This window comes from Wasmannia auropunctata, unplaced genomic scaffold (genome assembly GCF_000956235.1).
Source record: "Wasmannia auropunctata unplaced genomic scaffold, wasmannia.A_1.0 LD335556.1, whole genome shotgun sequence".
Classification (NCBI taxonomy): domain Eukaryota; kingdom Metazoa; phylum Arthropoda; class Insecta; order Hymenoptera; family Formicidae; genus Wasmannia; species Wasmannia auropunctata.
The window spans coordinates 74,265-98,726 of NW_012027334.1; the positions used below are offsets into that span (position 1 = coordinate 74,265).

The 24,462-nt window shown below is 40.4% G+C and overlaps 1 protein-coding gene across 1 annotated transcript; it reads right to left on the minus strand.

The window, feature by feature from the left end:
* Nucleotides 1–168: 168 nt before the first annotated feature.
* On the minus strand, nt 169–24,462 carry LOC105456739 (vacuolar protein sorting-associated protein 13C). The gene is made up of 44 exons (XM_011701011.1): nt 24,375–24,462; nt 23,688–23,864; nt 23,514–23,600; nt 23,172–23,369; nt 22,454–22,908; nt 21,087–21,610; nt 20,471–20,939; nt 19,931–20,296; nt 18,771–19,246; nt 17,467–18,172; nt 16,487–16,813; nt 15,683–16,066; nt 14,723–15,598; nt 13,859–13,961; nt 13,646–13,792; nt 13,349–13,545; nt 13,116–13,253; nt 12,917–13,036; nt 12,469–12,648; nt 12,175–12,354; nt 11,520–11,681; nt 11,285–11,448; nt 10,917–11,037; nt 10,534–10,758; nt 10,104–10,319; nt 9,650–9,691; nt 8,364–8,567; nt 7,952–8,089; nt 7,720–7,866; nt 7,416–7,564; nt 7,195–7,306; nt 6,860–7,098; nt 6,458–6,623; nt 6,107–6,323; nt 5,774–5,949; nt 5,324–5,443; nt 5,096–5,217; nt 4,636–4,949; nt 3,277–3,398; nt 3,031–3,200; nt 2,774–2,888; nt 2,300–2,431; nt 1,973–2,140; nt 169–1,762 (listed from the first exon to the last, which is right to left on the minus strand). Exons 2-44 carry the CDS (start codon nt 23,785–23,787, stop codon nt 1,715–1,717), a joined length of 9,822 nt encoding a protein of 3,273 aa, XP_011699313.1. The 5' UTR covers nt 23,788–23,864; nt 24,375–24,462; the 3' UTR covers nt 169–1,714.

The window sequence follows — 24,462 nt, forward strand, 5'->3', positions numbered from 1 at the left end:
ATTAATATTAAAGATATTATTTTAGACATATTAAAAAAATGTTATTTGCGTAATGAAGACCTCACTCTTTTTCTGGTAATAGGGCAATAAAAGTGCGCGGCGAATAAAAAGTTAAATAAACGAATCGAGTAGCGGGAAGGATTGCAATACGAAAGAGGAGGCAGAATGTACCGAAAATATTTGTAATGACTTTATTAAGCTCTGCAACAAAAAAATACAGTTAAATTAATTAAATACATAATAAGCACGGGGTGTACACTGTAAGTAACAAATACGTGTAAGTTGCGTCGCACAAGTAAAATTACGTTCTTTCACTTTGGCTTTAAAACCTTCAAAGGAGTCGAGCGGAAAAAAAGAATTACAACAGGCTCGATTACGTTAATTGCTGTACAATTTAAATAACTCCGTATCCTTACTCCTTAGATCGGTATTACAATTCTAATTAATTACATTAATTAGCGTTAAAAAGAAGAAGTTAAAACGAGGTAGAGGTATCGCCGATGCACAAAATCGTCTCGGGATCGTTTTTTTTTTTTAAAGCTCAGTAATAAAATTTATTACGTTCTCAACGATGGCGTCCCTAATCGACGGCATTTTATAGCGCGAATACTACTTCAACATTCTCGCCGGACGCCGGGTAGATAATCAAGCGTTATCGTTACTTTGTCAATTAACACAGTACGTATCGCTTGACGCGATGACGTTACGTATGCGATATTTACAATTAGCGGCGCGTTAGCAGGGGGTGGGGGGGGGGCGGTGGAGGGGCTGCGTTGGATAAAGCTAACTTCCTACAAATATAAAACAACACCGGTTCACCGGACTTCGATAAAAAATCTGCATAATACTTCAACAAGTACATATAGAAATGATTTTATTGTACTCTGCTAAATTCAGTTGATTTGTCGAAGAGATTCACTTTACGTCTGTCATTTCGTCTCGCTTCAACTTGTCGTACGGTCGCCCGCTCGTGATTTCGCGGCGAACCTAAACTCTTAATACGATACGATGGGAAAAAAAAAAGGGTAACTCTGGCGTGACTAAAACGATGTTCGTGTTCGAACGCTATCCTATAAATATAAATTCGAAAAACACTACTTTTTCTCTTCTACTCTCCTACATTGCAACTGTTAGCTTGGTACAAAAGATCTTTCTCTCCGAAGTTCCATTTGTTATAAAACATCGACTTTAATCTCTTTAAGAGAGACTGACAAATTTCTCTTTGCGGGCGAAGGAAAGTGTCGGAGAGAGCCGAACATTTTACTGTATTGATAAAAATCTATCTTAAAAAAAATTACTTCGCTATACAAAATATTTCGTTTTCAGCTCTATTCGACGAATTGCGACGAATCTTTTGCACCAATCCAACGTCATTTGCCGCTCGGTAATGGTACCGACAACGAAAATAGTTCTGAACAACACTGCGCGGTGAGAAGTAAGAAAGATCTCGTATTTACGTCCTATCGCCGTTTCTTGATAACAAAGTACATAAATTAGTGTCCCTTTGTCGTTGCGATTACGCAGCATCAGTCTTATAAATAGTGTCTGTAGAAAATGTGTCTATAAATTGTGCGAACTTGCCCGCGAAGCGTTCCGGAAGCAAAAAAGCTCGGTTTGCTCTCTCTCTCTCTCTCTCTCTCTCTCTCTCTCTCTTCTCTTGTCCTTTCTTCTACAGTTCGAAACTGCTCGTTTCTTGCGTTTGTGCGTTGGTGTGTTATACTCTGGATTGATTAATCTGCTCCTGTATTTTACTGCACAGCAACTATGGGAGAGACAAAGAGATCAATAGAGCTGATAATAGATAGAATGACAATAGAGGCAACAGATAAAGACAATCGTGTGAGATAATAAAATATAGATATATATCGAATATATATATATATATATATATATATATAAAATGCAATGAAAAATTAACGTGACGCGTTTACTACTTTTGCAAAATTATGTAACTAGCTAGCGAGACACGTACCTGTTTGATATTATGATCCGTTATTAAAAGTATCTTTGACTGATCGGCACTGCCGAATAGGCCACCGAGTTTCTTTCTCTTACTAGCGTCCTTAATAAAAATCTGTACACCTTTCTCTACGACTTTCGCCGGTTCGCTGAATTCGTTCCAAGTGTGAGTCCAGTCAACCTAAAGAAAAAAAATAGGATAAATTGCTAAAAAATAAATACATTGCTGTCTCTTTTAAGAAAAAATCCACGAAAAGAGATAATTGATCAAAATATAATAAATACTAATAAATACTGATAAATATACTAATAAATATAATAAATACTAATAAATACTGACCCGCCAGCCACCGAACAAATCGCTGCGTTCGAGGTACGATAATCTTTTGTCGGTGAGCAGCAGCACGTCTTTGTTGATGAATACGTGGTAGACATAAACATCCGTGTGGGCGTATTTTCCCTTTTCCAGCTCCTGTGAAAGAGAAATCTTATATGGAAAACTCGGAAGGCTTTCTCGCACATAAATACGTGTAAATAAATTATTAAACTTTGTTATATATAGCAAGATTATTCTTATGTAATAAAATTTAATTCTACATAACTTTTACAGAGAATATTTACATTATTTATAAAAAAAATATTTCTCTAAAGAACATCTTAGTTTCTTTATTCATTTATGTGTAATATTTATAATAATCCTATATAAATTAATGTTTTCTGTAAAAATGTATTATTATAATAGACTAAAAACAGATTATCTATCTAAGAAATTTGAAGAAATATCAAAAAGTCTTATTGTTAGAAGAACTCTTACCATCAGTATTTTGTTGCCATCGGCTTCGTCCTTTATGTACGGCCTAACGAGGCTGTCAGGCTGCAGAAATCTGGGCGATCGTACTCTCTTTGCTTCCTCACTTAGCTCGGTGGCTCTGAAACGAATGTTGCAATGCATACTCTCTATCATATTGCACAGATTAACAGTCAATTTACGAACAATTCCAAACTTGAATTAATTGTCTTATTCGTTAGTCAAGTTAAGGCTGCTTTCCTGCATAATCAATCAAGTCATACCGTCTGACAGCTCCAAAGGAACCACTTGCAAAGTCGATAACACCAGCGGTAGGCCTAGTGACGAGTCCAACAACGCCCTTTCCAAACCCTTTGAAGAATCCCTCCACTCCCTCTTCCTTCGCTCCCGACAAAGGTTTCATTACCACACCCGTTACGCCATCGACTACACCCTGTCAAGTGAAATAAACCATTCGTATAGATATGTTAAGTTAATCGAACAACAGACTAATTAATCGACGATCTTACCATTACTAAACCTTTCCCGCTTCGTGCGAGACCTTCTTGCAAGTTGGCGGGTTGCTTGTTGAGCTGTTCTAGCCTCTTTCGCTGGTAATCCTTGTCGAAGGTCAGAGCAGCTATACCTTTGCCTGCAAAATCATAAATAATAAAATAAATAAATAATCCGTCTAATTCCGATAGCACGACTAATTAATTGTAAATAGTAATTATATAATTATATAATTAATTTTAACGTGATTTACATTTAACTTTTACAAAAAGAAAATCTTTTTAATTCTTTTTCTAAACAGTTTTTTCTTAAATAGAATTTATTAGAATTATTCATTAAAATCTTTGCTTCAAAATATGTTTCAGAATCAATATATTGGCTTTCTCATTCTGCGTAAAAGTTAAAATGATGATAATTTAAATATACTATGTATAAAATAAAAAATCGTGAAAAATTAACTTATATTAAGCAAAATATAGATATTAAACAAATAACTGAAAAAAAAAAATTTTTTTTGAGAAAAAACGAGGCTGTTTTTTTTCTTAAAAAAAAAACGTATTTTTTATATTATTATCGTTGCGATTGACCACGCGTTGCAATTGATCACGTTGCGATTGCCCACGCGTTACAATCGACTACATTGCAATTGCCCACGTCGATAATAATATTAAAAAACGTATTTTTTATATTATTATCGTCGCGATTGACTACGCGTTGCAATTGGCCACGTTGCGATTGACCAAAAATAAATTGACAAAAAATTCAAATTTGAATTTTTTTCTAATTCCGATAGCACGACTAATTAATTGTAAATAGTAATTATATAAATATATAATTAATTTTAATGTGATCTACATTTGACTTTTACAAAACGAGAATATTTTTAATTCTTTTTCTAAACAGTTTTTTCTTAAATAGAATTTATTAGAATTATTCATTGAAGTCTTTGCTTCAAAATATGTTTCAGAATCAATATACTGGCTATCTCGTTCTGCGTAAAGGTTAAAATGATAATAATTTAAATCTACTATCTATAAAATAAAAAATCATGAAAAATTAACTTATATTAAGCAAAATATAAATATTAAATAGATAGCTAAGAAAAACAAAATTTTGAGAAAAGAACGAGACTTATGTTTTTTCTACAAAAAAAAACAATTTGGTTTTTTTCTATTTACATCTCTATATATATATATATATATATATATATTAAATTAAAACTTAAAAAATAAAAAAATTCTCAAATGCTAAAAATTACCAACTAAACATAATCATGTAAACTTTTGCGATATCTTTTGCGCAGACGAATACAAGAATAAATCTATAACTTTTTCAAGTCAAACATAATTTAAAAAACTTGATGTGGAGATGCATACCCATCGCTCCTGTGATCTTCGACACAGCGCCCGCCATCCCGCCGACGGTATGGCCCAGCATGCTACGCACCCCGAGGAACAGGCCCTCCGCGAACTCCCCCGGACCCTGTATGGCCCCTTGGAAGGGTTCGTAGAACAGGTCCTCGATGCCCTTCATGGTCCCGACCACGAGCCCGTACGGATTACCGATCACATCGAGTCCCAGCACGAGCACGTACGCCTGCTTGATCGCCTGGCCCGCGTAATGAGTGCTCGCCTCGGAGACGAGCTGCTTGTGCGTCATGAACACGTAGTTTCTCTCAAAGTACGCCAATCTGTATCAACAGAAGAAACGCTTAGAATCCTATATAATACGAAAATCACAGAGCAAAATTTTTATCCTTAAGAGATCGTGACCTAATCGTGATCTGGTATTTTTTTTCTAAAAATATCTCTAATTATATCAAGTTAAGGACCTTACTTGAACACAATGTCGTTAATATCCGTCAGCGTCACGCCGATTCCTTGCAACAGCACGTTGAGCACTTGCGGCAACGCGGAGGGCCCTCCACCGCTTCCGGTCATTGAGAAACTGATGTGTATCTGCGAACAAAGAAAGAAAAAAATAAACAAATAAAAATTTGACTGTCGTTGACAGAGTTTATAAATATTTGCAGTTTTTATATCCGCATAGTGAAACGCGACGCACCTTGAGGGGCGAGAAGTGCAGCAGATCGAAGAAGTTCTTCTGCTCGGCCGTGGTGATCAGATTGACGTGATACATTAACGGTTCGTTGACTAGCTTCATGTCAGTGCGGAATAAAGCGCTCTGAAACAAACGAGCAGGATAAGATCACCTGTGTACAGTTGCGGACATCAGTTGCGACACTTTTTTTCTTAGGTTTTTTAGCATATATTTAATATATATCTATATAATATATATTTTATAGACAACTAATATTTTGCAAATGCGAACCACGACGGTGTACTATCTTTAGTCTAGAGACAGTATAACACCAATCGTGGTTCGCATTTGCAAAAAATATTAGTGCGTTTTAAAATCCATTAAAAAAAAAAAGTGTTGCAACCGAAATGTATCCACGACTGTACAAGTCCCAAAACGATCTAAATAAGATTCGATATCCTCGGCGTCTCTCACCTCTTCCGCGTCGTTGGCCTCGTTCGCCTCGAATAGGCCCATTATCGCGTTTATGAAAACGATGTCCACCTTGATGTGGAACTCTTGTACGAGAACCTTGAAGTAACGGAACTGCTGCACGGTGCTGTGCTCCAACAGGCGCTTGACCATACTGAGCTCCGCGAAAGGTTTCATGACTACAGAAAGAAACAAAGAATAGAAAAAATTTATAAATCTTAAAAAATTCAGGACATTACATTTCAATAAAAGTATGCACACATGATTAAAATTAAGATATCACGAGAGCAATAAAAGAAATTTTTGTTCTTGCGTATTCATGTGGATAACAAATACCTGTACTTTGCGTAACGCTCTTCGGCGGTGGCACCGGCGCCAATATAACTGGGAATACGCACTCCGACAACTGATTGTCGATCTGAAGCTTGTTGATCTTCGCGTGCAGCTGCACCTGATGCGCCGAGGTACGGTACTGCAGCCAGAGACCAGTCTGAAATGTGCGTCGCATGTACCGACGGTGTGGCTTGAGCATCTCCATATTCAGATAATCCACCTGAAGAACAGTAAAAAAAAAAAATAATAATTTAAGAAATTGTCACGTGACAGACGCTTCTTCTCGTCCAGAAAAATCAAGATCTAAGCTTTAAAAACTTCAATTAATTGTAAGCGAAAGACTTTTTGTTTTACCATTAGTTTCGGCTCCAGCATCATCCGGTAGTCCGCGTCCGATTTGCCGATTTGCAATTCCCTCATGTACCGCTGATATCCCTCCTCGATGGCGTTGACTTCCTTGGCACTTAACGCTCGCCATCGGCCGCCGATGGACTTACGCGTCTCCCATATGATCCCAGAGCTAAATTACGACAGAATCTCATTAAATTTTACACGATCACGAAGAGAGTAATTATCATTTCGTTAAACAATATTGAATTCAAAGTTGTCAATTATTGTGTAAAAATTATATAATCCATACAATTTTAAGTAGTTAATTTTAAGAGTAAAATTATGTTCAAAATATAATTTTAATTTGAAAAAAAAAAAAAAGAAAGAAAGAATTACAGGGGTTTAATATTAAAAGAGCTGCGGTACCTGGCGATGCACATGTACAACAGCTCGGACCTGGTGATGTTGTTCACGAGGGAGAACCCGATGCCGTGGATGTTCAACGTGATCTCCTGATCGATCACTTCCAGGTCACCGGCCAGCTGACAATCCTCGGCGATCTTCAGATTCGCAGTGAACAGCAGCACTCGCTGCGTACCGTCCAGGAACGAAACGTAGAACAGCTTCTCGTCGACTTCCGGCAGTTGAAAGGTGCCGAGATTGTCCTGGAGAAAAAAAAAAAACGAAAAACATCGCGTTCATTCGTACTCTCTGTTCCTAGCGAACGCGCTTCCCCTCGCTTTCCCTCTTCTTCGTTTTACCTTGCGAAGATTGTCATCGATTTCTTTGCCGTTGTTATCCTCCCAGACCAGCTTTCGCGGACCCGCCGGATTCTCCCAGGTATAAAACATTCTGTTGTATGACTGTATCGACCTGTCGAGCACGCGTTCAGTTAATGTCACGCAAAATATATAAAGCGATTCCGACGTCATTCCGGCGTCGAAGTTTAACCCGATCTCTTCGGCGCGCATTCTCGACGTACCTAACGTTGATCGAACCCTTCTCCCACAGATTGATGGTGTGCGGCGTGTGGTTGATGATCAATGCCGGCGCGTTGCCCGGGCTGTAGGCCGACATGGAGATGTAAACGCCGCCCTCGCTGATTTGCACGTCCACGTTGATCCCTCCGTACTGCAAAGGGTGCAAAAAAAAAAATCCGTTAGAAATACAAGACGCGAGAGACGAGGGTCCGTTCCAGTTACTTCTAATTCTAGCAGTTCGTAGATAAATTATACACGCAATATACACTTGTAATTATTATTATTATTATTCTGTTATTCAATTACCTTATTGTCCAGTTTCAGCAGAGTCGTGTGGCTGTCGGTGTAAATGAACGCCGCGGTTTTCTCGGGTTGACCGGCGACCTTGGCCTTCAGAGTCTTGTTCTCGTGCTCGGTTCTGGACCACAGGGCCGCGCACTCGCCAGGCGGCACCTTGGGCACGTAGCAGCGACATTAGCGCGATATTTCGCTAAGATCATTAAAGCGACACGAGATAAATCGTTTGCATTTAACATACTTTGATCGTCGGATCGGCCGGCCGATCGCCCTCCTGGCATTCTATGAGGAAATCTGCGTTGTTGATAAGGATGTAATAGGGCGTGAACGTGATCTGCTTGGTCAACGAGTTGTACGTCAGTTGATTGTGCACTCCGATCTGCAACGGAATAACCAGAGTTTTGTCGTTTATATTTTCTATTCCTTGGGCTTCCCCTTTATTCCCTTTTTCACTTCTTTAAATGGATAACATAATTTTTTTCTATCAATAACTTTTCATTAATTAATAATCAATTATTATTTTATAAATAGCTCAATAACGCTTTCTTCCAGTTAAATTATTTATTATATTACAATATTATTGTAGCTATTAATAGATACGCTTTAATAAATAGGAAAAAAAAAGGTAAAAAGAAGATGATCGACATAGAAACCTGATATATCATTCCATTGTATTTGCAGGCCACCATGCCCTCGCTGCCCGCGACGTCAATGGAGAATTTATCGGACCACTCTCCGTCCTCCACTCTGATCATGGCCTTCTTCTTGCCGAAGAAGGCTTTGGAGCGGAACGAGAACAGAATAGGCCCCTTGAAATGCTCCGGATGGTACAAGACGTTCAGGTAATCGTCCATCGTCTGGAAGCGAGCGAATCGATTGTAAATTAATCCCGACGTTCGTCCCAAGACAATTTTCTCCATTATGTCATGCAGTTAATAAGAACAATTAAGTAGCAAACACCTCCGTTAATGTTGGCTGGTTATACAAACTTTGTCGATTTTGCGTTGCAATCAGGATGTTTTACGTCCAGTAGTTTAAAATTAAAGAAAAAAGAAAAACGCTGAAAACGCTCCAGGATCGAAGGGGATTCGCATGTTTAAGGGCACAGCGGACGTTAAAAAAGATCTTAATAGAAGTATGAATTAAATGAGAGTACAGGGAGAGCGAAATGAAAGAGAACGAAAAAGTGAATGGCGTGTGTTGATTAAGCACAGTTAGACACGATGACGTTAGCTAGTGTTTATTTACATGATGAATGCGAGTTAATATTTCGTTAAGATGCAACTGTTAAAGATCGACACATGGATTGAGACTAGACACAATAGATAATCTAACACAGTTTTCAGCGGCCGGTTTCAGTCCCGAGCGACCACGACTAGGATCAGACGACTGTTATGTATTTGTTTCAACAACGATCGAGGTCTTGCGAACACAAGCGAACACGAGAACAGCGATATATATTGTGAAATAAATCGTCACCGCGCGCGTTTTCCTCTTCCTGTACTGCGCGCGCCGATGCCGATGGGGTTTCATAGCGCAAACGAACTTCTGAAAGACGTTCGCACGTACATTTTCACGATAGAAATAATCGTCAAAGTAAAAAAAAAAAAGAAATAAAAATTTGATTCGACAAAATGTGATAAGTGCTCGTAAAATATTATCATTACAATTATTACTAAGTAACTCTCTACATTTTCTGAAGTGAATCTCACTTCAAAAGACTGAAAATACTGCCACTCGGCCACTCGAGTGGCAGTATTTTCGCTCCTTGGGGTGAGATTTCACTCCGAAAAATTTAGAGAGGATGTAATAATCTGGTAGAATTAAACAAAATTCTGACAGCTAATTCTCAGCTAATTCTGCTAGTGTAATATATACAAGAGAATGACTATTTGCGAAAGGCACAATAATAGCGGCACCATAACGAGGAAAGCTCTACCTTGATCGGACTCGAGTGCTCTTTGCCACCCTTACTTGATTTCTGTAAAATAACGGAGCATGTTGAATATATATATATATAGGGTACGAATCAGGCAAGATGCAGTGCTGGGTTAGTATTTGGCGGTACGGTAACGAAAAGGGCACGAGAGGGAGGCTGAAGATCGGGCGAAGAAGCAAACGTTAGCATATATGACGTAATATAATAACATAGTTCGTATCAAAATGACGAAGTGCATATCAATAAAGAATTCCACAAGTTCGATGCAAAAAAGGGGGGGGGAGGAGTGCACTCTATAAAATGCGATTAATACTCGAAAATCTTTGGGGGGGGGGGAGGGCTTTAAGAAATTCTCTGGCAGATGTGTGTGAAGACTGATGTAACAAATTTGCGAATTGTATCGCGCAGAAGCAGAGTTACCAAAAGCGGCGAGGCTATATCGTCGCAAACGTACTCTGTAGGACAGCATTAAACCGGTCTTGTTCAGCATCCAGAACGGGCAGTACAGCGCCATGACGATCGAGCCGTGTTTGTAGGACGTGTGCATCCCGAGGTCCAGAACGACTCGCTGCGCGCTGTCGAAGGACTCGAACGACCAGACGGCGAACTCCGGCGGATTCGCCACGATGTCGCCTTGGCACGACCAGTCTTTCTCCAGATAATTGGGCAGCTGCAACACGTAGCATTCGCTTCAAGTAAATAAATCGCAAGTGCGTTGTATATTTTCATTAATAAATAATTGCAATTAAATTATTAATTAATTTATACATTATTAATTCTATTATAGGAATTAAATTTATTATTATAGGGAAAAATTATTAATTATATTATAGGAATTTACTATTGTATTAATTAAATTTTTACTAATTTCACGTGCATTTCACCTTAATTATTATATATGACTTGGCCGGGTCGATCGTAGGAAGTTGCAGGGAGGCGCTTGCCTCGAGCAAGCTTTCCTGAGCGGTGCCGGGCAAGCAGATGATAATGTCGATCGGTAGGAAGTTCTTCAGATACACAGACGGGTACAGGTGCACGTTGTAGACGGTACTAGCCATGGTGTGGCGAGCGGTATTCTCGAAGTACACCTGCTCGATCTCCCCCACGGCCTGCCACAAACGGACATACCATGTTATTCTATTGTTTATTACTAGCTAAGAATATTCGTCAATCATTTGATTAAACTCGACGAAGCTGTCTGCGTCTAAGACGACAAGCAACACACATTTTTACGCATTATGAAATTATGTACGGAAAGAACATTGACCTGGATGTAAAATGGCTCTGCGGCGTCCCGCTTAGATCGCGACTCGCATTTCAATAATTTCGTCATGGAAACGGTTTTCTGCAGGTCCTTCCAGATGAACGGCTCGACCGACACCATGTATCTAAAGTACATTAGATCTAGTCATTGAAAAACTTTGCGTGCCCAAAAGTTCCACATCGTTATAATATCTTATAAAAATAAATATATTTAATTCTAACGTGTTACATATTATATATCTTTCGATTTTCTATTATTACTCAACATTTATGTTATCTTATATCCACAAAGTTTTGTTGAATGGCTTTGTGCGATAGTCAAGATGAAATAACGTTACAAGGATGTGAAAAAAAAAAAAAATGTGAGCGTACCCATCGACGCTGAAAAACAGCCAGTAAATGTTGGTCGGGGTGTAAACGGCGTCCAATGGTAAATTGAGCTTCTCGTCCGGCGCCACCGTGCCCACGCACTCCACCTCATTTCCGCGCTTCGTCATATAATAAACGGATATCGGCTGCGCGAAGTGATTGTGGACCTACGACGCGCGGGTTAGCTGATTATTATTACACTGACTTACAAAATAATTCGTTTACTCCTCCACCTTACCTGAAGAACGCTCCTAAGAGTCACGATCGTGCTACCCTCTTCCACAATAATGTCCGACACGATGCCCCATTCCTCGGAGCCGTCCTTTCGATGCCTCAGAGAGAAGAACCGCCTGTCCGCTCGTAGCACCGGTATCGCCAATTTGCCTTGAATACCTTTAAACTGTTAAATATCATCGTGTTACGTCGATTGTTGCGAATGTCTGTGAAAGTTGTCGCTTTCAATCGCTTGTCGAGAACTGTCGTCGAAAAATTGAACCATCAAGAATTATTATTTAAAAATTGACCAAACAAAAATTGACTCAAATATAACAATATTGAGAGCTTTATTTTCATCCAGGGACGATTGACTCTTTCGGAATTATCAGAGAATCGTGAATCTTTACAATTCTGCCCACGTCTATAATAACCGTTAAATTATCGTATTATAATATCATCGTCGACTGTTGTTGAATGTCTGAAAGTTGTCGCTTGTCGAGAACTGTCGTCGAAAAATTGAACCATCAAGAATTATTATTTAAAAATTGACCAAACAAAAATTGACTCAAATATAACAATATTGAGAGCTTTATTTTCATCCAGGGACGATTGAGTCTTTCGAAATTATCAGAGAATCGTGAATCTTTACAATTCTGGCCACGTCTACAATAACTTACGGATATGGAGAATCTACTGTCTTCCCTGTCCTTCACGCTCTCGACTTTCAACTGCTTAAGAAGGCGCGCGTCGTCGTACTTGGATGTCTTCGGCGCCAGCTCTATCGACGCACCAGTCTCGAGGATCACTTCCATATAAGAGTCATTGTGGTCCCTTATTCTCGATCCGTCGTCGAAAATCTGTAAAGATCATCATCCTTTGTGATTTAATGAAACCGTCGATATATTTTAAAAGTTATATTGAGGCAGATGAGCGGATAAGTGAAAATTCAAGATTCCCCTCGTTATAACGACCTTGAAGAGACTGTGCTCCAGATCGAGTACCATCGCCAGGCCGGTCTCGTTCTTCAGCACGTACGGCGCCATCTTCCTGGTGGGCCCTTTGCCGCTCGCCTCCATGGCCGAGGAAAATGACTGGCCGAGTTGCTTCAGAACATCCAGACACGTCTTCGTCACGGTTATCTCCAGATTATCCTGCCCCGAACAAAAGAGAGACAAAACTTACAATCCTTTCGATGTAATTTTGCAATAATATCGCTGGCCGCGATAAATCTTGTTTGAACGCAAATTCACACAGAAATTTTTTTGTTACTTAAAAATTGATCAAACACTCAAATAGTATCTGTAATCTAACATCTATATCAATATTTGATATTTTATATCCCGATAAACTCTTATCAATGAAGAATTCCACAATGAAGTTTGATGCTAAAAAAGGGGGGAGGGTGCACTCTTTGCTTACAGAGGACGTGATGTCGATGGACATCTTGGTAGACTGGTGCAGCTCTTCCGGTTCGCTGTCCGAGATGGGGCTGATCGCGCTGGCGCCTCTGGAGTCCAGCATTATGTCGTTAAATTGGATCTAGCAAACGAATCAACGATGTCAATCGATGAAATATTTTGACTGACATAAATAGCGTATAAAGAATGCGACGGGTTACCTTCGTTTTCAGTTCCCACGGCGTCGAGACGCGTTTACCGCTGTCGGAGCTTTCTATCGGCTCGATGAGCGGCTCCCACAGCGCGAGTCGGCTGTTGTAATACGCCATGATCACCGACATCGTGCAATCCACGCTCATCTGCAAGCACGTGTCACGTAGACCACAATAAGAGGAGAATAGCGATGATAATAATAAATAAATAAAAAAAAAAGGAATTTTCATAAACAGCTTACAGATTTTGTGCTCCAATCGTTGACGTTGCTTTGGAAACCCACATGAAGCAGCAACATCGGCAGAGTTTTGTTGCCGACACCCGCCTCCAGGGTGAACAGGATCGTCGGCGCTGAGACGAGGGCCAATTCGGGTTTATAGGCCGCTGCAACCTCGTCGTCCGGATACATAAACTCTTCGAGTGCTTCCATCGCGACTTCTGAAACAAATTGCAATACAACGAATTTAGCAAATGAAAAATAATTAGCAATATCTTTTCTGCACAACGAATTAATTAGGTCAAGTAGCTTATTATTAACCTGTTTTCAGGAACCAATAATTAGTCTCCTCGAAAGGCGTGACGATCCACAATCCTTCGTAATTAGGCTCGGGCTTGACGACCTCCTTGTCCTCCTCCTCCTTCCTCGTCACCGTGTGAATGACCTTATTCAGTATTTCGATCACACCTGCAAATTGTATCGCGTTGCATTTTTACCGGATGCCAACTATCAGTGTGGCAATTCACGAATTACCTGGCGAAACAGAGATGTGTACGTCCGTGCACCGGACCTCCAAATGAAGCCCTTTGCCTTCTGGCGTGGAACCGGCTACGCTTATGCTGCACGGCCTCAAGACCTACGATAATAATTAACGATGACAATTTAATATAGATACCATAGAGCACGGGTTATTTCACGATCTTGACTCAACAACTTAATAACTTAACTAAAGGATTTAATAAAATAGCAACAAAAGGCTAATGAGAGTTTTCGGCGCGGTAAGTAAGGCGCATATAATCTTGAAATCTTGTATTAAAGATCTTTAAAATTTAAATCCTTTAAACAGTATTAACGAATTCTCGAAATTGTCAATTAAATAGGAACAAAAAACTAATGAGAGCTTTCGCTTTAATACAAGATTTCAAGACTCACCGCGCCGAAAACTCTCATTAGCTTTTTGTTCCTATTTAATTGACAATTTCGAGAGTACGTTAATATCACAGATTTCTATAGAAATATAGAAATCTGTGGTTAATATTGTTTAAAGAATTTAAATTTTAAACTTATAAAATTGAAGAATTCTGTGAATTTATTCGACAGTAATAATTATCTGAATTAATTCGGTTAATTAGTTAATCATTAAGCATTATTCTATGATTTAAGTTTACATAAACTTTATATATAATAAACTACTAACTTTTAACTTTTTTCTTGCAAGATTTATAATTTAAAAAACATGTAAATCTTTTTATTTAGAATAATAGATAAATCCGAGACGTCTTCCGAGGGATCTTTCGAGTCCGTGCAAAATTGTAAATTTCATCATTTATACATAAATTATAAATTATTATACATACGTGTGTGCCATACCTAATTATAAGATACACTTTTTGATACCTGATAGATCGAGTCGGCCCTCTTCGCGGGATTGTATATCCCCGTGAGCAGCGAGAGATCCTTAATGGAACCCGAGATCACTTGATGCTCCCCCATGACGCGCACCTTCAGCAGCAATTCCGTATTCAGTACTATGCAATTCGAGTTGACGTCGTCCATGTCCTCGAGCAGGATGATATCCGGCTTCTCCACGTGCAGATTCACCGTCAACATCTTGGGCGCCGTGGCGGCCGGCTGCTGCTGCTGCTGCGCCGGCCTCTTTCTCGGCACCATCGACTCGCTTTTCGAGGCGGACGCCGCGGGGGGAACGGCCGCCGTCTTGCTCGCGGTGTCCACGTCGAAGAAGTCCTTGATCTTCATGAGGTAGTCGAGGGACACGATGATGCTGAAGGAGAACACCCGCACGTCGGCGAACGTGTCGTTCGGGCTCTGGCGCACCGTCACGTCCAGCATGCTCCTGGCGTTGTACTTGGCGTGCTGATCCTTGTCGAGCAGATGATCCTCGCTCGCCGGCAACGCCGGCACGCCGCTGGTCCGCTCCATGATGCGCACCAGCGAGCCCTCCCGGCTCTGCCGCATGTCGTCCAGCGTGCAGTTCATCAGCAGGATCGACGTGGCCAGCAGCCCGTCCGCGAACACGCGACCCTTCACTGCGAAGTGCGTGAGGCTGAAGCGGGCGAGCCCGTGCTCGGGCAGGTGCAGCGGCGACGTCTGCGACTGCAGCAACTTGGAGCCGCCGGTGAAGAGATTGATCACCAGACTGTCCATGATGAACTCGAACTTGACGGACGTGTGAGCGTGCCGCTCCTGATGCGTGTCCGCCGACGGCGCCTCGCCCCGCGACGCGTCCGCCTCGTACTTGTACGCCGGTTGGATCTTAATTAAACAGCGAAACGTCATCCGGTATATACGTATATTCGGTTAATAATTATTAAACATATTATCGCAACGGTCATTTACCTCTGCGACGTACTCGCACTTGACGGCGGACGACGCGGCTTGCGCGGGCTTCGCGTCCTCGAAAGTCTCGCCCAGATTCTGCTCCAGCACCTTCAGAATCGTAGCGTAGTCCTCTTTGCTCAACAGCAGATTGATCCTGTTCATCCTGCCGGACATGTCGATGTCCGGAATAGAAGTGAACCAGGCGGTAGACAGATTGCGCTTCATCAGCAGCGTGAACGTTACCGGCTCCAGCAGCATCACCTCGTTCTCGCTGGTGAACTTCTCCATGTTCAGTCGTACTCGGGACAGCTTCAGGTTCTGCAGCTCGATTTTCATTTCGTCCACCACGGGGCACTCCTCGCTTTCCTCGTCCATCTCTAGCTTCTTGAAGACGTTACACACCTGCTCCGTAGAATTTTATATAGACGTACTTATTATCTCTTTTTTTTTTATAAATAAGTTATATTTAAATTAAAATTATGTTTGAAAAATATTTAAATTTATATTTTAGTTTCATTCTTCTCAAGTATTTAAAAATGTTGATCTTTTACTCTAAAATGTAACCATCTGCTTGTTAAAGAATTACGTCCACATAATTATATAACATACATTTCACAAAAATACGTAATAATAAATTAATAATAATAATAAATAATTATTAATAATAATAAATTAAATGTTAAAATTCTTGAAAATTGAAAATATGTAAAATTCATATGATAAAATAGATTTATGTATATACGTTTTTAATTTTAAAAAATTTCTAAATTTTTCAGAGCTAAAATTGATTCGCAGCTCGGAATAAACTTTATCATTCTGTACCATGAGATTGCCCATGTCTAGCATCAAGCTGTGCTCGTTCTTGGAGTTCATCGGCACGTATATGACGGGCGCCTTGATCCTAACACTCAGCTCGATGCGCGAGGCGCTCTCTTGGACGTCCTTGATGTTCGTCTTCGCGGCCTCCGCCGCCGCCGCCGAGGCGTCCTTGATAGCCTTCTGCGCCGCTTGAAAGTTGTTCAGGAAATTCATGACGCTGGTGACGAACGCGTTCAGGAAGACGATGCGATGGCAGCCCATCGTCACCTTGACGGACATGTTGTTCTTGTTCCTCTCCCATTGCTCGATGTTGTACATCACCGCTTGAATCTGAAAATAAAAGATTTGCGATTTGCTTTTGAATTTTAAATAACTACAAAAAAAAATGTAAAATGATAGGTGTGTGTAGAATAGGGCTGGTGATTTGCTTCGAAGGCTTCAGACGTTTAAACTTCAAAGCTTCGGCATTAAAATCTTCGAAGTCTTTCGAAGCTTCGAAGTTTCGAAAAATACATTCGCGCAAATGAATTTATTCAGAAAATTTGCAAATATTGTAAATAAAAAGAATTAATATATATGCTCAAAACATATATACATAATTGTTTCTAAAAAATTTGAAAGTATTATAATCTAAAATTATTAGAAATTAATAATTAAACATAATACATATGTAAATAAGATAAGATAATGACCAATAAAACATCAAATTAAGAAAAATAAAAAAATAAAGATAAATTTACTCTTAAATAAATGAACAAAAATATAATAAATTAATATAATTGTTTTGGCGTCATTAAATCTTCCTCAGTCTTAAATCATAAAACAATCTTGAGAGCAGAAAATTTAAAATCGTAAAATCAATAAAAGTTATTTATTTTTTAATTAAATTTGCACAAATGTATTTTTCGAAACTTCGAAGGCATCTTAAACTTCGAATATTCGAAATAAATAAAAAGTAACAGTCCTAGTGTAAAAGCGTCTACCTGCAGAGACTCGGTGCCCTCCACAGCCACGATATCCTTGTACATAGAAGCAGGATTGAGATCCTTGATGCTGATGGAGGCCAGATCGGCGTTCACTTGCGAATACGAGGACTTGCTGAGAAAACTGGCGCTGACGCCCTCGATGTAGAGCGCGGTGATGTCCCGGGCGGCGCTGGAGATCTTCAGATTGATCGAGCCGATCTTGGCGCTCACCTTCAGATCGATGCACTCGATGGTTTGTCTCTTACGTCGCCCGGCGGGTCGGAATCTCTGCCTCTGCAACTGCTCCCTGAGAAAGCCGGAAGTCTCCTCTTGGATGGAGGTCAGACGGGCCGGCCGAGAGCGCTCGACCTCCTTCCTCTGGGCACCCTCGAGCGAGTTCATTCGGTCCTGAATATACGTGCCGAATCGCAGCAGCTCGATGAGCGCCTCCTGGTGCAGCAGCGTGTCCAGCGACGTGAATTCCAGCCGAAGCAGCTTCACGACGGAACCGTGGCGCGTGGTGAACTCCGGCGAGCGCTTGTTCACGTTCACGTACCGCACGACAATCAGGTACTCGTCCCCGCCGGCCGACATCGGCGTGTTGACCATGAAGATCTCCTGATCCTCGTACAGCTGCCGCATCTGCACGCCGCCCAGCCGCAGTTGCACCACCTGATCGTACGTACGTTGCAGCAGCTCTGCCTCCAGTTGCAGCACTTGGATTCTGAGAGAAACGAGTAAGAACGTTATTATTCCTAAAAAATTTGAAAGTATTACAAACCTGAAATATTACAAATTAATAATTAAACATGATACATATGTGAATAAGGAAAGATAATGATCAATAAACATCTAACGAAGCTCGTTGGAGCTAACCAAAAATTTTATTAAACTGTAGGATAACTGAAACACGAAAAGCATGCGTTGCAAACCAGGGCTGGTGATTTGCTTCGAAGACTTCGACACTCGAGCTTCGAAGATTCGAAGCGTCGGTATTAAAATCTTCGAATTCCTTCGAAGCTTCGAAGTTTCGAAAAATACATTTGTGCAAATGATAAATTTATTCAGAAAATTGACAAAAATATTGTAAAAGAATTAATATATTTACGAAATTATTCCTAAAAAATTTATAAGTATTATAATTTGATACATGTGTAAATAAAAAAAGATAATGATCAATAAAACAATCCAATTAAGAACATTCAAATTTTTTATGTATTTTTCAAAACTTCGAAACTTCACCTTAAACTTCGAAAGATCGAAATTAACGTCGAAGCTTCGAATATTCGAAGTGAGTAAAAAGTAACAGCTCTATAGCAAACCTCATGAACTCCGCCGCATCGTCCTCTCGCTGTCTGGACACCGAGAGCGTGAACTCCTTCATCTCGAATTTCATCTCCAAGTCGGTGGTCTGCCTCATCGGCGCGGCGGCCGTCTCCTGCTGCTGCTGCTTCTTCCTCTTGTCGGCGATGCTGGATATCGTGGTGCCGAGCTCCTTCAGCGACAGCTGCGAGATGGACTTGGAGAGAGAGATACGCTGCAGCTCCGTGGATTTCTCCTCCTCGGGCAACGGGATGCTCTGCGCGATCGAGAGCGCCTGCAGCAGCCGAACATCCGTAATGTTCACGGCGATCGACGGCAGGTTACCGAGGAGCCGTAATTTCGGCAACAAAGGATCGTCCGTCACCAGGCACTTGTGGAACTGAATCTCCAGTGTAGTCGGATGGAGCAACGTCAGGGAGCTCTCGGTACTTGCCAGGGCCGATCGCCACTCTTCGTTCGGCAGCGAGACCAGCACCTGATGACAATAAATGTTAAGAATGTAGCTGTTTGTTGTAAGTAAACATAGAATAATATAGAATATAGTTATAGAATAATATAATATAAATAAACACAAAATAATATAATCGTTTTGGAGAAATTATTTTCATAAAATTAAGTATTATCGTAATTTTGTTGTTGTGTACAATACATTTCATGGTCTCATATAACACAAATATATACATTTCTCTATTTATCTCTAGTATTCATTAATTTTCCATGTAATATTTATGACTTCCAATTTTTTATCTTGTGCATAATATCGATTAATTTACAGTAAATGGCATATTATTTTATGTTACGTTATAACTTATAACTTTGTAATATAATCGTTATAGAATAATATAGAATATAGTTATAGAATAATATAATATAAATAAACACAGAATAATATAATCGTTTTGGAGAAATTATTTTCATAAAATTAAGTATGATCGTAACTTTGTTGTTATATACAATACATTGCATGATCTCATATAACACAAATATATACATTTCTCTATTTATCTCTAGTATTTCTTAATTTTCCATGTAATATTTATGACTACCAATTCTTTATCTTGTGCATAATATCGATTAATTTACAGTAACTGGCATATTATTTTATGTTACGTTATAACTTATAACTTTGTAATATAATTGCTATTAAAATTCTCATTACCTGAAAGTTGACTATTTTCAAAGCGAATTTGTCGTAGCTGTGCTCCCTCAGGTACAGCATTACTTCCTCCTCGCTCTTGCCCATGCTAACCAGCTGCCTAACGCTAGCGCCAGCCGTGTCGCTCTTGCCCTTCTCCAGGGAATGCATCTTCAGACTGCCCAGATTCACGACGATCAGCGCCTTCGAGTCCTCGTAGAAGCCGCCGTGCGGTATGATGAGCTGCGACGCCTGCATATCCACTTGTATGTCCAACACCGAATGCTTCTCTATGGCGTACTCCAAGCCGAGCGCCGACATCTCCTTAAGGCCCTCAAACTGCTCCGCCGCGGCCATTTGCAGTTGGCTTAGCGTCGAAGAGTCTTGCACCTGGAAAACGTTCATTCACGTCAAAAAAAAAAAACGGCTCGCAAGAATAAAAAAATTATAATCAGATAAATTCGCGGAAAATTCTAATCTAGTTGATTCAGAAAAATTTTCTCATTTCAAAATTTTCCACGCAATCCAATCTCGAATTCTCGTGAATTTAAGAAGATGAAGTACCTTGAACATGTTGACCAGCTCTATGATGGTTTGCGCGTCGTAGATGATGTCGACGGAGCGGGACTTGACGATCACACGATCGCCGCACAGCCGGTCGAGTGGATTCTTCTCGTAGGAGACCGACAGCAGGGCGCTGTCGGAGCTGCCGCGTTCCGGATTGAAGAGCGAGGGCACGCGGCCGCGCTGCGTCGCGCCCAGCAGCTTCATGTCGCTGATAGAGGCGGTGACGAGGATCGCGTTCGCGGACGGCCGCGACTTGAAGCCCGCCCGCACGCCGTGCAGCTGCAGGTCCAGGATGCACGGGTGCTCCTTGTCCGTGTCCAGCAGAGAGATCTGCAGACCGTGCAGGAGGAAACGCGTGTCCATCATCTCGAACGTCTCCGGGAAATGCGCGGGCGCGCTGTTCTCCTGATAGTCGATCGCCCGGTAGAGCTTCTCCTTCTCCTGCGGCGTCATCGCCTCCTCGAATCTAAGCATCAATATTGTTAACACTACATTATTTTCGTTTGAAAATCAATTTTATAGAGTAGCTGAAGTGCTTAGGAACCTTTAAAGTATTCAAAACATCCTAAAACTATCTAAAAATTCGACTTATTTGAAGCGTTTGACAACAAACCGGCGCATGATGGCCGCGGCCGAGTTGAGATCCTTCGTCTCCTCGACCTGCGAGCTGTTCCACAGGAAACCGAACCAGCCACGCTGCGCCTTCAGGCTCTTCTCCCGCTCCGCCAGTCTCTCCACCTCCATCTCGATCTGCTGCCGGATTATGACCAGGTTGAAGATGTCCAGCTTCGTCTCGCAGTCCGTCAGTCGTTCGTTGATATCTTTCGCCAGCTTCCTCGCCGTCAGCTTCGTCTGATAGGCCTCGGCGTAGGCGCGGCAGGTGTCGCGGTGCAGCTTCATGTGGTCCCAGTTCCAGTTGCGACGGCACCGTCGCACGGTCTCCTCGAGGACGCAGGTGTACGCGAAGTGCCACCACTCCTTGTAGTGACCGCGATACGACGTCAAATTCGGCCGGTACTTCCGGTACGGCGCGGCCTTCCGCGCCTGATCCAAGCCCTCACCCAACCGCACCAGAGTCTGGTACTGACGCTTCGTTAAGCCAATCCGTAATTTCTGCATCTCCAGGTCCAGCCACACCTGCAAAAAGAAAACGCAACACATAAAATGATTCAATTTACAATAATAAGTTAAACCAGATCGCTAGTAAACACTGAGAGCAAGATATTTTATTAAATTTATAATAATAAGTCTAAATATTTTTAAATTGATAAGTATTTGTGACTATAATTGCATGGTAAAAAAAAGTATGGTTAAGGGCATTATTTTTATAGCTATTATAATGTTAGTAATAATAACCTTATATGTATAGTCCTACCAAATATGAAAAACAATTAACTATAAATTATAATAATTATAATAATTTTAAATATTAATATAGTAAAATATCAAAATATGTATGAGATAAATGAGATAAATATTTTTATGTAGTAAATGCAACTGCAATTATATTATAGTAAGTGTAACTGTTTTCTTAACATTGCTTACTATTTATATTGTAATAATAACTAAAAATTAAATAAGCAAAAAAATAATTATATCAATCATAACCATAATGCATCGTTAAAGAAACTATAATTTGCATGGTTAAATCAATTATAATTTTATAGTTGTCCCCAAAATTTACTACAAATTATAGTTAAATTATTAAATTATGGTTATTCCAACTATATTTTTCTCTCGGTGAATAACATAAATAAGTGGAGAAGAGGTACAGACTAAATTTTGGTGCTTAATATTCCTAATTTCTATGTAAATTCTAATAAATTTTCAATTTTATAAACTGCGTGTCAATTACTATCGAAGTACTTGAAACGCAATCATAAATTAAAGCTAAAATAGCAATATCACAATTGAATTGATTTAAATTAGTTTGCAGGTGTGAAGAAAAGTGATAAACAGAGTGACAAGTGTAGATCTTACCTTGGGGATGGTGTAGTCGCTGCCGTCCGACTCGGGCTTGGGGTTGAGCCTGAGCTTGGACTTGACGTTGATCGGCCCCAGCAGATACTGGTAGCCCGTGGGCGTGTAATCCATGGTCGCGATGCCGCTGCAGAAGAGAGTGGAGTACGTGGACTGCGGGCTCTTGCTGTACTGCTCCACGCTTGTGTTGAGATAGGCGGCCAGCCCGTCGAGGCTGCACAGCTTGAAGATCTGCGGAATGGCGTACATGTCCTTCAGATTGCCAGTGGTCTCCCAGGAGTCCGTGCAACTCTCGAGGATGAAGGTGTTTAGGGTGAAGCCGACGGAGAACGGGTGCTCCTTGAAGGTCACGTGGTCCTCGTAACGCACGTGTATCCTCTTGATCTCCACGTGGATGTTCTTGATCATGCGAGCGACCAGCTTCTCGACCATCGAGTCGTCCAGCTTCTCTTGCGCTGCACGAGTTCGACATTTTTAAATCCGTGTTTAAGACGAGGAAAAATAGAGATTAAACAGACACCTCCGCACATATTTTTGTAAGCTTAATTTTTATGAAAATTATAAATATTTAAAATAACTTGAGAGCAAAGCAATACCAAATTGAATATAAATTTTATTGAATTGAATAAAATGACAATTTTATACGCTGTCACATCGCAATTGTGAAAAATTTAGATTTCCATTTTTATGAAAAAAAATGTAAATGTTCAGTTTCTACCTTTTAGATCCGCTAATTGCTTCCTCTTCTCCACCCTCGCGAGCTCCGCTCGCTTCGTTTCCAGCTGCGCTTTCGTCTCCTTCTCTTCATTGTACGAGACTTGACTCGTAGGCACTACCAGTATGAACAGCTCCTCGACTATCGCATCGATCTGGCCATTCCACATATCTTTGAACGGGATCTTCAGTATCAATTTTCCTGAAAGCGTTTTATTGCAGAGTAGTAATTTCTCTATTATCTTCCTCGTGTTATACCGCGATAGTAAGTATTTTGTATCATTCCACAGATTCCATGGATTCTGTTACAATTTGTATATAATTAAATGAGTGACAATTTTTATACCTAATCGACCGTACTCCAATCTCACCGGAAGATCCAACACGTCCAACGCAGACTCTTTTATCAACAAGTCATTTAACACGAGATCGCCTGAAAGCAAACGAGTTTGTTACATAAGTCAGCTATCAGTTTTGTCATCGAGTCATTACTAATAGGATCATCTGAGCGCACTCCTACCTCCCCAGAGGCTGACTTTAAGCTGTGTGTAGTCCAGGTTCTCGATGTACTCGCCGATCACCTTGTTCAGGAGCTCCGCAACAATCGACTCGAAGACCATTTTGACGCCTGTCTTCCTCTCGTTCCTTCTCAATCAAATTCCGTAGCCTCTCCGTGTCGCGACACTATCGTACGGCTCTTAAAATAAACATATTTATGTCCAATAAGTTATGGTATAACTAAACTTTAAAAAAGAATCTTTGTGCACTCGAAGATGAGACTTTTACTATGTTTAACTTTATAACTTATAATATTTGCACGACACTTAGTGCTTACTATATCTGATACAGCCGCTATCAAATATTTATCAAACGTTTTATCAAATGTTCAAGTTTATCGATATGCTTTTAATATTAAAAAATATTGACAGTAATACTTCAGTTAACTAAAGAAAACTGTATTTTCTAATCGGCGCACAAAATGCCACAGGTAGTGTATGTACATTGTATTCAAACCCTTTTTTTTTTAATTACACAAGCGACTGAAAGAATACTCTTTGCTCCGATAAGAATTTATCCCTGAATATTATACCACCAGAATTTACACTCTGACGCATCGTGTACGCCCTGACAGCTTAAAATTTATCTTATCATTAGAACAAAGATAAACACATTGACATCAGCGAATATAAGTATATAATATAATTACATTTGCCGTGCCGTGTGTGCCTTAATTAACGGATAGATTAAGCCCCAGCAACTGGAGCTCCAGCGAGAGCGTCTTTCTTACATTCAGC

Excerpts from the sequence above, each read along its gene's own strand:
- LOC105456739 (XM_011701011.1), bottom strand. The coding sequence starts at position 23,787 with ATGGTCTTCGAGTCGATTGTTGCGGAGCTCCTGAACAAGGTGATCGGC. Across the intron at positions 10,320-10,533 it reads AGTCATATATAATAATTAAG|CTGCCCAATTATCTGGAGAA; the intron begins GTGAAATGCACG and ends TACGTGTTGCAG. Across the intron at positions 2,141-2,299 it reads ATTTGTTCGGTGGCTGGCGG|GTTGACTGGACTCACACTTG; the intron begins GTCAGTATTTAT and ends TTTTTTCTTTAG.